The 13,507-nt window shown below is 36.6% G+C and overlaps 2 protein-coding genes across 2 annotated transcripts; one reads left to right on the top strand and one right to left on the bottom strand.

Moving 5' to 3' along the window:
- Window positions 1–538: 538 nt before the first annotated feature.
- On the top strand, window positions 539–7,457 carry LOC127645194 (vesicle-trafficking protein SEC22b-A-like). The gene is made up of 5 exons (XM_052128731.1): window positions 539–770; window positions 974–1,083; window positions 4,390–4,550; window positions 6,443–6,589; window positions 7,300–7,457. The coding sequence occupies exons 1-5, from the start codon at window positions 696–698 to the stop codon at window positions 7,452–7,454; spliced, it is 648 nt and encodes a 215-aa protein (XP_051984691.1). The 5' UTR covers window positions 539–695; the 3' UTR covers window positions 7,455–7,457.
- A 518-nt stretch (window positions 7,458–7,975) lies between these two features.
- Window positions 7,976–12,511, bottom strand: LOC127645196 (U3 small nucleolar ribonucleoprotein protein IMP3-like). The gene is made up of 7 exons (XM_052128732.1): window positions 12,293–12,511; window positions 12,009–12,116; window positions 11,840–11,914; window positions 11,651–11,730; window positions 10,721–10,772; window positions 8,627–8,699; window positions 7,976–8,121 (listed from the first exon to the last, which is right to left on the bottom strand). The coding sequence occupies exons 1-7, from the start codon at window positions 12,427–12,429 to the stop codon at window positions 8,095–8,097; spliced, it is 552 nt and encodes a 183-aa protein (XP_051984692.1). The 5' UTR covers window positions 12,430–12,511; the 3' UTR covers window positions 7,976–8,094.
- Between the last annotated feature and the right edge of the window lie 996 nt (window positions 12,512–13,507).

Below are 13,507 nucleotides of genomic sequence, written 5' to 3'. Positions count from 1 at the left end.
GTCGTGGGTTCAAGCCCCAACACCACCAAGACACCACTGTTGGGCCCTTGAGCAAGGCCCTTGAACCTATCTGCTCCAGGGGTGCCGTATCATGGCTGACCCTGCACTCTGACCCCAGCTTAGCTGGGATATGTGAAAAATAAATAATTTCACCATGTATATGCAGAAATGTATGTATAATGTGTGACAATTGGTCAAATTAAATTAAATTAAACAGGAAAACATCTTACAGGATTATGTGATTGGTGTGGAGTTATAGAAACAGTGGAACATGTATTAATACAGTGGAAAGAAATAAACTAGCAGATGAATTACAGAAGAAAGGAGAACAATAATTAACCTTAAAGAAGCTTTGGGCAGTGAAGGACTTGTGACTGAAATGGAGGAGCTGAACACGCAGCACCATTGGAAGCACGGGTCCTGAAGGTCTGTGGAGAGAAGAGAAAGAGTCTCTGATGCGTATCTCGCAGTAGATGGCGGTAATGCTCTATTTTAGAATGCGAACCGCCAATGAAAAGAAGAAGAAGAAGAACGCGAAAGCCGGAGACAATTCGAGGTGACACACCCTCTTCCTGCCAACTCATCTGAAATCTGTTTTCAGTTCAAATGTGCCACTTTCTGACAATCAGTCAAATAATCCATCGCTTCACTTTAAAGTAGTAAAGTAAGGCATTAGAAAGAGAAACCTGGTCAAAATGGTGTCACTGACGATGATTGTTCGTGTCGCCGACGGACTGCCTCTTGCTGCATCAATGCAAGAGGATGAGCAGGTCTGAATGCACCCATGTCCACACACACACACTCACAGTGAAACTAAGTGTATATAAAGTTCAAATACTATAGCTTAATGTCTAATCTTAATCAGAAGATGCACTCAAACGTTTTAGTTACTTATTGACTGTTTGTTTCTTTGTAATTGTGAAAGTATCGCACTTTCATCAAGTAAAATGAGTTATAGTTATGCTCTGAACAGGGTGGACGAGACTTGCAGAAGTATCAGAGTCAAGCCAAACAACTGTGCCGAAAACTCAACGAACAGAGTCCTGCACGGTGCACTTTAGAAGCAGGTGCCATGTGCTTCCAGTAAGTACCAACACACATGTAAACTCCATTGAATTAAAACGGAATTAAATTCATACAACTGCTGTAAGTGTAGTTAAAATATAATTTGTTTTACTATGAGTTACCCATAAACATGCAATTATACATCAAATGGGGTATTTCCAGAAACATTCTATACTATTAATGTTTGACGTGCCACATATAGATATTTGCATTAATTATTTAATAAATCAACTTAATTGTATGGTGGAATATCTAATAATCTCCCAGAAAATATTCTTATTTATGTCTAACATAATTTGAAGTCTTCACAATGGAGCAAACATCAGCAGTGCTGAGTGGATTACTTGTGATTTGTAATCAGGTATTGATTAACAAAAAAATTAAATGCAATCAGTAACAATCTCATACAGCGCATTCAGAAAGTTTTCAAACATTTATTTCTATGTTGCAGCCTTATGTTAAAATGCTTTAAATAGTTGTTCCCAACATAATGACAAAGCAAAAAAAAAAAGCTCATTTATTGAAAATAAACAACTGGATCAGTTTTCCATTAAGGAAATCTCTGTATTTTACTGCAGTCAGCATTCCTTCAACCCTGACCTGTCCCTCCAGTCCCTGCCGCTGAAAAACACCCCCACAACATGATGCTGCCACCACCATGCTTCACCACTGGGATGGTATTGTGCAGGTGGTGAATGGTTTCCTTCAGACATGATGCTTGGAATTGAGGGCAGTCAGTTCAATCTTCGTTTAATCAGGCCAGAGAATCTTGTTTCTCACAGTCGGAGTCCTTTTGGTGTTTTTTTTATGTGTCTTGAAAAGGAGGAAAGTCTTCCGCTTGGCCACTCTGCCATAAAGCCCAGATTGGTGAAGTGTTGTAGTGAAGTTGTCCTTCTGCAAGTTTCTTCCATCTCCACACATGATCTCAGAAGCTCAACCAGAGTGACCATCAGGTTCATCGTCACCTCTCTTACTAAGGCCGTTCTCCCCCGATTGCTCAATTTGGCCTGGTGGCCAGCTCTAGGAAGAGTCCTGGTTGTTCCAAACTTCTTCCGTTTAAGAATTATGGAAGCCACTGTGGTCTTGGGAACCTTCAATGCAGACATAAACACATCTGTAGCCTTCCCCAGATCTGTGCCTGGACACAATCCTGTCTCTGATCTCTGCAGTCAGTTAAATTGACCTCATGGCTTGATTTTTGCTCTGATATGCATTTTCAGCTTAGAGACCTTATGTAGACAGGTGTACCTTTACAAATCATGTCCAATCAATTGAATCTACCTCAGGTGGACTCCAATCAAAGTGTAGAGACATCTCAAAGATGATCCAGAGAAATGGGATAAGCTAAATGTCAAGGGTCATAGCAAAGGGTCTGAATACTTCAATATGATATTTCAGATTTTTCTTTTTAATACATTTGCAGTTATCAAAAATCAGATTTTTACTTTGTCATTATGGGGTTTGGAGTGTATGATGTGAGAAAAACATAATGTAAAGCATTTTTGCTCAAGGCTGCAACATCACAAAATGTGACGTTAAGGGGTCTGAATTCTTTCTGAATGCACTGTAGGTAACATTTTTGGGGTAATCTAATAACTTTTTGATTACTTCCAACCTAGTTCTATTTTATGTCACATTCATTTGAGTTGGATAAACATTTTAACATAAAAGTACAAAGAGGAAGTAAATGTATGCCATTCATTATTACTAACAGAAGGAGCCTCACAAACAGAACTCCTTATGACATTTTTAAAAAGTGCATTAAATATTACATGAAATAAATCTAACAGCAATGACAGTGCATGGCAAAAGTTTATCATTCAAAACACTGAGAAACCAAGTTCATTTTAAGTGCATAAAACAATAGCAGCTTTAAGAACATTAATGACCATAAAATCAACTGCAATGACTTTGCTTGGTCAAAGCTTTCATCAAAACACTGAAACACTTTTAACCCTTACTGCTTACTGATTGTCCATCGCCTATTCCAAAACTGATGTGCAAGATATTATCTTTTGAACAGAAAGAATATTCTAAAAGAGAATTCTATTTTACACTCGATGACTTAACATGCATTATATCAGTGTTGTGCTGATTTGGAATGAAACATTTTAAAGATTGAAAAAATTATTAGGATGATCAATAAATTATTAACAATTTACTGCTGTTGCCTTAACATGTAATCATGTAATCTATAAAAAGTAGTCAGATTATGAGTATTTTAAAATGTTATTTAATCCAAATACAAGTACTTTTTTTTTGTCATCTGAATACATAATCCAGATTACATGTAATCTGTTACTTCCCAGCACTGATCATCAGTATATAGATTCATTCTAAATTTTGATGGTAATATTAATATATGAAAATGGCATGATGGACATGTTGTGGTGGTATATGGCAATATTAATATTGGTTTTGATGGCTGAAATGGAGTTTACAGAAATAGGCCTGTCTAATCTATCAGTTAAGATAAATGCATTGTACATATCAGAGAATAAATAGACATAATTGGTCAAAATTAATGATGTATATAATAAATACTAAGGCTTCAATCATCTGCCACAATAATGTATTTTAACATTCTGAATTACTGTAATTTTTCTAGATATTGTATTATATCTATAACTATATTCATTGTTATATATTTAATTATCTTTATTTGGGGGGCCTTTCTCGGCCAATACTGATATGCAATTATTTGTGATTTTAATTAATCATCATTTCATGTCATTCATTTGCTGACAAATTTTTAAGAATTGAAAGCCCGTATTTATTTATTTATTTATTAGTTGCTAAACCTGTGCTGTACTGACGAAATTAAGGTTACATTTTAAAAAAAGGATTACATTAGTTAAAAACCTAACATGAAATAACAATGAACAATTTTTACAGCATTTATTAATCTTGGTTGATGTTAATTTCAACATATACTAACACAATTTAAAAATCAAAAGTTGTATAAGTTAACATTAGTTAAAAACTATGAACTAATAATTAACAATTGTATTCCTATTGACTAACATTAATAAAGATGAATAAATACTGTCAAATACAGTATGTTGTTCATTGTATGTTCATGATACATGATGCATTTACTGAATGTACATTTATTATAAATTGCTATTGAAATACTTCTGTGGAATTTCTTTGTACATTCTTCATCTTGTCATTCCAGTTCCATATCCCATCTGATGCATTAAAAAGGGAGCAAGTTCTTAAATTCTGAATTTTTGCCCCACCTTGATAAACGCATACATTATAGTTAGTGGGTGATGTATATCTGGTTGTGATCATGCTTCAAAAACTCTCCTTGTTTTCTAGCTATGCCATTGAGAAAGGAGTGTGTTACCTGGTTTTATGTGAAGCAGGATTCTCCAAGAAACTGGCGTTTGCCTTTCTGGAAGATCTTGAGGGGGAATTCAGTGAGCGGTTTGGGAAAAAGGTCCCATCAGTGTCACGGCCGTACTCCTTTATTGAATTTGGTGAGAAATATCTAGGTCATATCAATGCTTTTAGATTGTGGTCCACACATTCACTAATTATATAATTCTCATGAACACTAACTGAAAGGGTTTTAGGTTAAAATCTCACAAAGGGTTGATCCATGAACCAATCGCCTCTGGTTCAACAGGACTCTACCAAGACTCTACAGGTTACTTCAGAGGGGTTGTATCTGCAATTACCTTGGTACAATTTGTCAAGACAAACTTTGAAATTGGTTGTCAAAACCTTATCTATAAAAGCTATATAAATGGTTATACAGATGTTACAGTAGGTCAAACAGATAGCTAGCTAAATAGTCAGACTGTCAGATAGATAAATAGATAGATAGATGGATAGATAAAGAACAGCAAGAAAGAGAGAGAAGGCATGTTAAAGCAGTTTTAAGGCCATGTGTGGATTTGTTTACATTTATATTTTGACAAAGTTGAAGTTTGAACTTGATAAGTCTGATCAGTAAAGAAAGATATAGCACACTAAGTCAGAACAGTCTGAAGGTCTTTGCTGAGTTTGGTGGATGTAGCCAAAGTCTTTCTAGCAAAGTCAGCCCACTGTCGGCCATCTTTGGAACACCCTCGGGAGGCTATTTCCTGTCATGCCAGTGCAGATCCTATCTAACTGAATGGAGAAAGACTGAAATCTCAAAAAACAGTTGGTCAAAATTAAGATCATATTTCAAATCATCAGTAAAATATGACTACACTGGTATCATTAATTGTGCTTCTTTACCTCATATTATGCTAACAAAGGCAATTTTCCTGGCTTGTATAGCTAATGCACATACGTGTTCTAAAGTTGATTGACAGGCAACGTCTGTATCTAAAAGGTGATAGGCGCTTCTAACTGTAAGGCAGGATATCCTGTCTACATCCATTGACCATTGGGCGCTAAGAGCTCCTTGGTTGAGCGTTCCAATTTCTCCCAATCTGCTAAATAATCACTAATGTAGCTTGATAGCCTAAACTGTTTCTGTAGAATAACAGTATGTCTGTGTGGCAGGGTAGAGGGTGGGGCCGGGACGTGATTCCACACACCCGGCCCCTAATCAGGCTAATTAGCCCTTGAGAGGGATAAATGCCAGAGAGAGAGATTTACGGACAGCTGTTCGATAACTGTGTGTTTGTCTTTTGGTTCAGTTCTTAATTAAACTATTATTTATAATGTCAAGCCGGTTCTCGCTGCCTCCTTTCCGATTAACCCCTTTACACTGGTGCTGAAACCCGGGAAGGAGGAGGGATGAGCAGTAGTAGAGTCCTTGCCACTATCATCCACTCCAACGGAGCAGCCGCGGCCATACCGCCTGAGAGCGGACGAATGGCCACCGACCGCTAAGGGAGAAGGGGCTCCTAGCCGACCACCTGGAGCGGTCTGGGCCGCAGCCAGGGGTGGAGAGAGACCACTACTAGCCGCTAAACGTGGCGGGGTCGTGACAACCACCAACTGCGAGCAGGGAGGGGTTTCCGGCCGACCGTCTGGAGCGGGAGAACCGCTGCCAGGGGCGGGGGAGACCCCTTCTGTTTCCCAAGAACGCGGCGGGGCGTTCCGTCCGCCAATGATTCCACACACCCGCCCACTAATCAGGCTAATTAGCCCTTGAGAGAGATAAAGACCGACTTCAGATGGCAGTGCGACAGAGAGAGCGATTTACAGACAGCTGTCCGACACCTGTGTGTGTGTGTGTTTGTCTTTTTGGTTCAGTTTTATATTAAACTATTATTTATATTGTCAAGCCGGTTCTCGCTGCCTCCTTCCCATTAACCCCTTTACAGTCCGCTTTGTCAAGTCAACATAATAAATGTGCTTTATGAAGCATCGGCAAAATTACTGGTAGTAGATTGACAAGGTAGTCTGTAATATTTCCATTTCTCCCCAGATACATACATACAGAAGACCAAAAAGTCTTACATTGACAGCAGAGCACAAAGAAATCTGGGAAGCATCAATTCAGAGTTGCATGATGTCCAAAGAATCATGGTTGCCAATATAGAAGAAGTGCTCCAGCGTGGAGAAGCCTTATCTGGTGAGTCAACAATTAATTTCTAACACCTTCCTCAGACATTTATATTTAAAAAAGAAAAGAAAATTGTCATAATTTACTCACCCTCATGTCATTTCAAACCTGTATGCCTTTCTTTCGAAACACAAATAGAGATGTTTTAATGAATATCTCGGCTCACCTTATCAATACAATGGCAGTAGATAGTGACTCTTTAAAGCATAAAAAAAAGACCCAAATGTATCATAAAAGTAATCCATGTGACGCATAAATCTACTTCTTGCAATCTCAGGATTGTTTTTCAATTAAATGCCACTAATTATGTTGGCTGTACAAAGCCGACATACTCTTCATCTACGGACTTCCAAAATGTCCAATTGAAACTCATCCTAGACATAGAGCTTTCAAGCTACATCCACCAAATGTGGCACAGACCTTCAGACTGTTCTGACTCTGGTTGGCTATGTCTTTTCTAGCTGATCAGACTTAGTTTTCGTATAACAGATGACTGAAAATCACCAAAATCCCATACACTTCCATTGATGGAATGTTCAAACCTATCTAGCAACACACTGAGATAAAATTTAAAAGCAATGCCTAGCAACCACTTAGTCATGCACTGTCTATAAGGCCTGTTTAATCTTTAAACAAGACTTTGACAAGTAAGCATCAATGTTTGTCTTGACATACTTTACCTGTCTAGTTGTTTAATGCCTTAATTTTGTCTTCTGTAGCCTTGGATTACAAAGCCAGTAACCTGTCCAGTCTGTCTAAAAAGTACCGCAGTGATGCCAAATATCTCAACACTCGATCCACATATGCTAAAGTGGCGGCAGGTGCTGTCATTTTCATCACACTCATTGTGTATGTACGCTTCTGGTGGCTGTGAATATAAACAACAAATTCAAGAAACTCTCAGGGCCCTGCTTGAATTATGGTTCTTCATGGCCTTTCGTTTATGTCTGTTCAAGAGACAATTTAGCTTTGCTCTTTAAATCGTGTAAGTTTTGTCATTCATAATGCTGTAGTCTTTTTTACAGTTGTACTACACTAACATTATTTATAGCAGTAAGTGTAAAATGTCAGTAATTTACTTGTGTTATTGTAGTCCTGCCTCTTCAGTATGTTTATGAAAGAGGTCTTACTGAGCTATGCAAAGTTTGTGGTGTCTACAGGAAATCACACCAGTGCCTGGTGGAGAAATGTAAGCATCTGTGATAAAGTGCCCAATACTAAAATCCAAGTTTTTTATTTGAAAAAAGTAAAGTTGGTTTATAAGTAAACATTATGACAATTGTATTGTAAGGTTTACTGTTTACAAATTATTCATTGAAAATACATAATGCAATACAAATATCACACTTAAATGCATTTCACTCTCTCATTCATTCACTCAACATGCTAAAGATCATTTATGTTTGACAGGGTATGCATTTTATTTACAATAATGATGTAAAATCTGCTTTTGATGCATAGACCATCATGTCTGGTGGCAAGCCAATTCCATCCCATACTTGGATGCAAGAGGTTTAGATCATAAGGTCAAAGTCATCCCGCTGCAAGAACAAAACTGCGTTAGTACTAACAATTCACTGGCACACACAAAGCAATTATATTATACATATTAGGGCAGTCAATAGATTCAAAATTTGATTGAATTACATATGTTGATTAAATTAATTGCGTATCAATATTTGCTGAGAAAGGCCCCCTAAATAAAGAACTTTATAATGATCAAGATAATAATGATTGTAAATAGACTGTAATAATTCAGATATTACTGTGGTAGACGAGTAAAGCACTGAATAGACAATAAAAATGTTGCTTTAAATGTCAATACATTGTTGGTTTTGTTAACATGTAATTAAATATAATGGCTGCAACGGATGCTTCCAGTGTAGACCGCATTAATAATTATAAATTCAAAGATGCTTTTGATGTGACATGCCGCTCGTGCCAGGTGAAGATGGGGAGTTAAATGCCAAAATCTTCTCTTGAAATAATTTTAAGATGATTCAATTATTAGGTCTATATATAAACTCAATAGGACAATTTACATACCTCCTCATTGTAGTTCATGACATGCTGTTTGATCTTGGATGAGTCCACCCATGTCACAAAATCTTCCATACTCCTAAAATATGGACATACCTCAGTATTTCACAATAATTTCACATTTATTCAGTCTACCTGTACACACCCTTACCTCTTGTGTCTTTCTATGCTATATATATATATATATATACACAGTATATATATTTCTCTTTTTTTTTTTTTTACACACATACATACGGTGCCTTGCAAAATGATTCAGACCCCTGACTAATTATCTCATATTACTGAATTGCAAATGGTGCATTGAAATTTCATTCTGTTTGATATTTTATTTTAAAACACTGGAACTCAAAATCAATTATTGTTAGGTGACATTGGTTTTATGTTGGGAAATATAAAAATAAAACTGAAATATCTTGCATGATTATTCAACCCCTATGCTGTAGAAACTGCCAGATTACACCGATGAAAGAAATTGCCCTAACGAGGACACAACTACTATACCATTGGCATCCACCTGTGAATCATTAAAGTTGCAAACACATTTTCTGGATAAAAAAAAACCCATAGTTGAAGGATCATTGGTCAGGCAGTAAATCTGAAGGAAAAAGAAGACCAAAGAGCATTCCACAGAAGTTAGAGATAGAGTAATAAAAAAATGCATAGATTAGGGAAAGGGTACAAAATAATATCCAAATGTTTGGATATCCCAGTGAGCACAATAACCAGAAAGTGGAAGCTGTACCACCCCAGCACTGCCAAGAAAAGTCTGTCCCTCAAAACTCAGCACTCTAAGCCACAGACAGGCCAACAATCACTTTGATGGGTCTACAGTGGCTGGGAGTGGAGTAATGGTGCATCAGTCAACCATATCAAGAGCACTGCAATAACGCTGGCCTGTATGTGTGGCGCAAACCTAACACTTCCTATACCTCAAGGCACACCATCCCTACAGTGAAGTGGTGGCAGCATCATAATGTGGGGATGCTTCTCATCAGCAGGGACTGGGCATCTTATTAGAATTGAAGGAAGAATGGATGGAGCAAAATATAGGGAAATACTGCAAGAGAACCTGCTTCAGTCTGCTAAAAAACTGAAGCTTGGGAGGAAATTCACATTTCAGCATGACAATGACCCCAAGAACAAGGACAAAGCAACATTGGAGTGGCTAAAGAACAAAAAGATAAATGTCCTACAGTGGCCCAGTCAAAGTCCTGATCTCAATCCTATTGAGAATCTGTGGCACTATTTGAAAATTGCAGTCCACAAGCGTCACCCAACCAACCTGAATAACCTGGAGCAAATCCACCAAGAATGGGGCAAAAGCTGGTGCATATGTACCCTGAAAGACTTAAAAGCTGTTATTGCAGCAAAAGGTGGCTCAACCATATATTGAATACATGTGGGGGTTGAATACATATGCAAGCAAAATATTTCCCAACAAAAAAACAATGTCACCTTACAATAATTGATTTTTATTTTCAGTGTTTTAAAATAAAATATCAATCATAATGAAATTTCAGTGTACCATTAGTAATTTGGTAATATGAAAGAATTGGTCAGGGGTCTGAATACTTTTGCAAGGCACTGTAAATGTGTGTTTGTGCTGTTTTGTATGTTTTTTTTTTTTGCAGTGGGTATCAGTTATTTAATTAAAATGGGAAAATATAAAATAAAATGTAAGCTTGATTATAAGTATAAAAACAATGCATTTACATTTTATTGAAAATATACAAGTAGTTTGAGAGCATAGGAAGACCGACTCGATTGCGTCATTCTCAGAGCATCATGAAAGTGGACAGTCACTGCATAGCTCTTGTGGTGCGCTTTATTAGCCATGATTCTTTGATTGGTGGACCATTTCCCTAAAGGATCATGGGTAGTGTATTTGTTCACTTAGAATTCTGCTATTAATTTGAAATAACCCGGGCTGATGGCTTCAACAGAAGCAAATATACCATCAATTAACACCCTCTGAGCTAACGGTAGGTCTGGCTTTGAAGATTTTTACGCTATTGTTAAAGATTTATTCACTAGTGGGGAAAAACGAATGGGATTTTTGCCTCTTGAATCAGACTGTTGTGCTGTTCTGTAACTTACCTTGTTACAAGACATGCAGGATCAGTGACAATCTCAGGTCCAACACGAATATCTGTCACTCAGTCAAGAAGTGTTTTGAAGGTGATAAGTCATATAAGATGCAAAATCATATCCATCAAACTTTTAGATGCACATAGACTCAAATAATAGATCAAATAAATGCAATTTCACTTAAAGTAAAACAAGTAACATTGAGGCAGCGTTAAAGTAAAAGGTCATGACATGCCTTTTATTATTTTAATATTCCTTGAGGTTAATTTATAATGTTAGTAAAGTTTTTTTTCATTTTCCGTCTTCATTCTGACCCTCTGTCAGAAACGCTCGGTTTACGTGCTGCTTCTCCTTTAAGGCTTGACTGTAAACGCCCACTGTTATGATTGGCTCTCTGCTCTTGACTGACCTGCTCTCTACTTACCATCTCACCGCTACTGGTGGGGCTACTGAAGTAATTAAAGGTAAAGTAGATGTTGATGTGTTGAGGCGGTAAGATGCAAATAGGCTCGTTTCAGATGCCAAAATGAGTGAAATGAGAGCCGTCAAGTCAGACAGTCCTCAGTTCTCATAGTGGATCAGCAACCTACGAGTTCAAAGGCAGATATCACGTGATTCACGCTCATGTGCTTTGTTGTTAATAAAGTAGATGCAATTTAAATTCTGTTGCTTTTAAATGAAAATAAATATGAGGAATGCAAATATGATGAAAACATTATGTTTTATATAGTAAAATGACCTCTTGTATGACTAAAGATCAAGGAAAATGTAATTCCTCATGTCATGACCCCCTTAATTACTTGTCCAATTAAATATGGAAATCAACCAGTACTGCAGATAATTTCATAAAAAGCAACCCCAGGGCAAACTGAGAAACATTGTTTTCAAATTCAAAAACTAAATATGTATGCGTCTGTGTCAATTATGGCAGAAGGATACGGCCTTGTTCAATGAAGGTTATGGCAGTCTTCAGATTCTGAGCCATACGAAGCTTCAGCATGATTGTGGGAAGCCGTCTCCTAAAGATAAGAAAAAGATTCAAATTTTGCATTCAGGTTCTTCTCAATAGTTTATGTGCTGTGTATTGTATTCATCCTGACTGTTGCACAACTGTGTATGGTGCATTACCTGCAGAATGAAGATGCACTGACATCATTTGCAAGGGAGAGATTCTGTTTGGAGGGGATCAAACCGATACTGTAACTGGGGAGATCAAAGTTAACACGTTACACTCAAAACATTCATACATTACTGTATTTACAGATGATGCAATATGTCAATAAATTCAAATTCTTACAGTTTTTCCAAAATGAGCATTGTGTTTTGAGCTCTGAAACCATCTTTCTCATCCAAGTCCCTAATTTTCTGGGCTAGTTCTCTGATATTTCGACTTAGTTTGTTGTATCTAAAGGGAGATAATACAAGTTTTAAGATTTATAAGTAGCCACAAATATGACACATCCATTCTCTATCTAGATTATGAACTAGGCTATGAGAGACACAGGATAACAACACGCATATAAATAAATGTGCTTCATATTTATCAATACAGATGAGATTGTTTGTGTTATTATGACTTACTTGGTATAATCTTCCCTCTTCTCAATATGGTATTTTCGCAGCACTTTCACCTCGTGCAAATTATTGTCGACCTCCCAGTTAATAAAATCTACTTTTTTCAAGAGCTTCTGCTCGTGAAATTTCAATTTACGGACCATTTTTTTTTACTAAAACGTACTAGATTTGCTACCAAGTGTGTGACTGACTTCTGGTTGCCTTGCTCACATTAACAACCACCGGAACCACATGTGCTCTCCATCTATGGTGAGATTCTTTGGAGAGGCCAGCTCTACTCTGCCGTCTAGTGGCCGGGCGAAGAAAAGCACATGTCTTTTTATTTATTTATTTCTACATTCATTCATGATTTATGTACCGCACGGTGAAAAAAAGTGTTTAAAAAAATTAAATTATAATAATTCGTCTTAATTTTTTTTTCTCTCTTAATTTTTTTTTCTCTCTCTTCAAATATATTTTTTTCTCTTAATTTTTTTTTTCTCTCTTTAAAAATATTTTTCTCTCTCTTAATTTTTTTTTCTCTTAATATAAAGAGATTATAAAAATATTTATCTTAATATAATAAGTTGTCCATGCTTTTGAAACACAGTGTACACTGCAGAAGTGAAGTGTTCCAGATGAAGAATGTCAAATAAATATCCAGATATTGTTGGTCTGTCTAAACATGAGCTAGACAGTTACGAATTGGTAAGGGGTGAGCAATCGCCTATATTATCGCTCCCCTGGCTCCGTTTTTTCATGATCACGATTTATTTATTTATTATCTTGAGATAAAAGCCATTGTCCCTTTCACAATTGTAAATAACAATGTATGCATTTATTATTTATGTGTTTTGCGCTTATAGCCTAATGGTTATTTTAAAGATTGTTTTGTTTATTGTGTAGTCTGATTTATATTATCATTAAACTATTCACTTCTGCAGTAGACAGTGTGTTTCAAAAGCATAGAATTTTTTTAAATTAAAATATATTATTTATTATAATTAAATTTCACCATGAAAGTCTGCATATAGCAACAGAGAAAGCATTAAAAGCATAAGATTAAATGTTTACTGATAGTGGCAGCTGGTGGCCAAGATTGGTACTGCATTCCTTTTATTGAAGAGAGAAAAAAAATAAGAGAGAACAAATTTGAATTTTTTTTTTTTCACAGATTTTTTTTTCACCCTGTTCCGGGTTTTCGTACGATTGATGTATTCAGACGTCAAATGACTAATGTGT

This window comes from Xyrauchen texanus, chromosome 6, assembly GCF_025860055.1.
Source record: "Xyrauchen texanus isolate HMW12.3.18 chromosome 6, RBS_HiC_50CHRs, whole genome shotgun sequence".
In the NCBI taxonomy this organism is placed as follows: domain Eukaryota; kingdom Metazoa; phylum Chordata; class Actinopteri; order Cypriniformes; family Catostomidae; genus Xyrauchen; species Xyrauchen texanus.
Note: the sequence above shows the minus strand (reverse complement) of the source record. Positions and strands in the feature narration are given on the sequence as shown.

What these genes read in the sequence shown, in the direction of transcription:
- LOC127645194 (XM_052128731.1), top strand. Translation starts at nt 696, where the DNA reads ATGGTGTCACTGACGATGATTGTTCGTGTCGCCGACGGACTGCCTCTT. An exon ending in GCAGGTGCCATGTGCTTCCA is followed by an intron (nt 1,084 to 4,389) that starts GTAAGTACCAAC and finishes CTTGTTTTCTAG; the next exon opens with CTATGCCATTGAGAAAGGAG. An exon ending in GTACTCCTTTATTGAATTTG is followed by an intron (nt 4,551 to 6,442) that starts GTGAGAAATATC and finishes ATTTCTCCCCAG; the next exon opens with ATACATACATACAGAAGACC.
- LOC127645196 (XM_052128732.1), bottom strand. Translation starts at nt 12,429, where the DNA reads ATGGTCCGTAAATTGAAATTTCACGAGCAGAAGCTCTTGAAAAAAGTA. An exon ending in AGTGCATCTTCATTCTGCAG is followed by an intron (nt 11,731 to 11,839) that starts GTAATGCACCAT and finishes TCTTATCTTTAG; the next exon opens with GAGACGGCTTCCCACAATCA. An exon ending in AACCTTCATTGAACAAGGCC is followed by an intron (nt 10,773 to 11,650) that starts GTATCCTTCTGC and finishes ACTGAGTGACAG; the next exon opens with ATATTCGTGTTGGACCTGAG.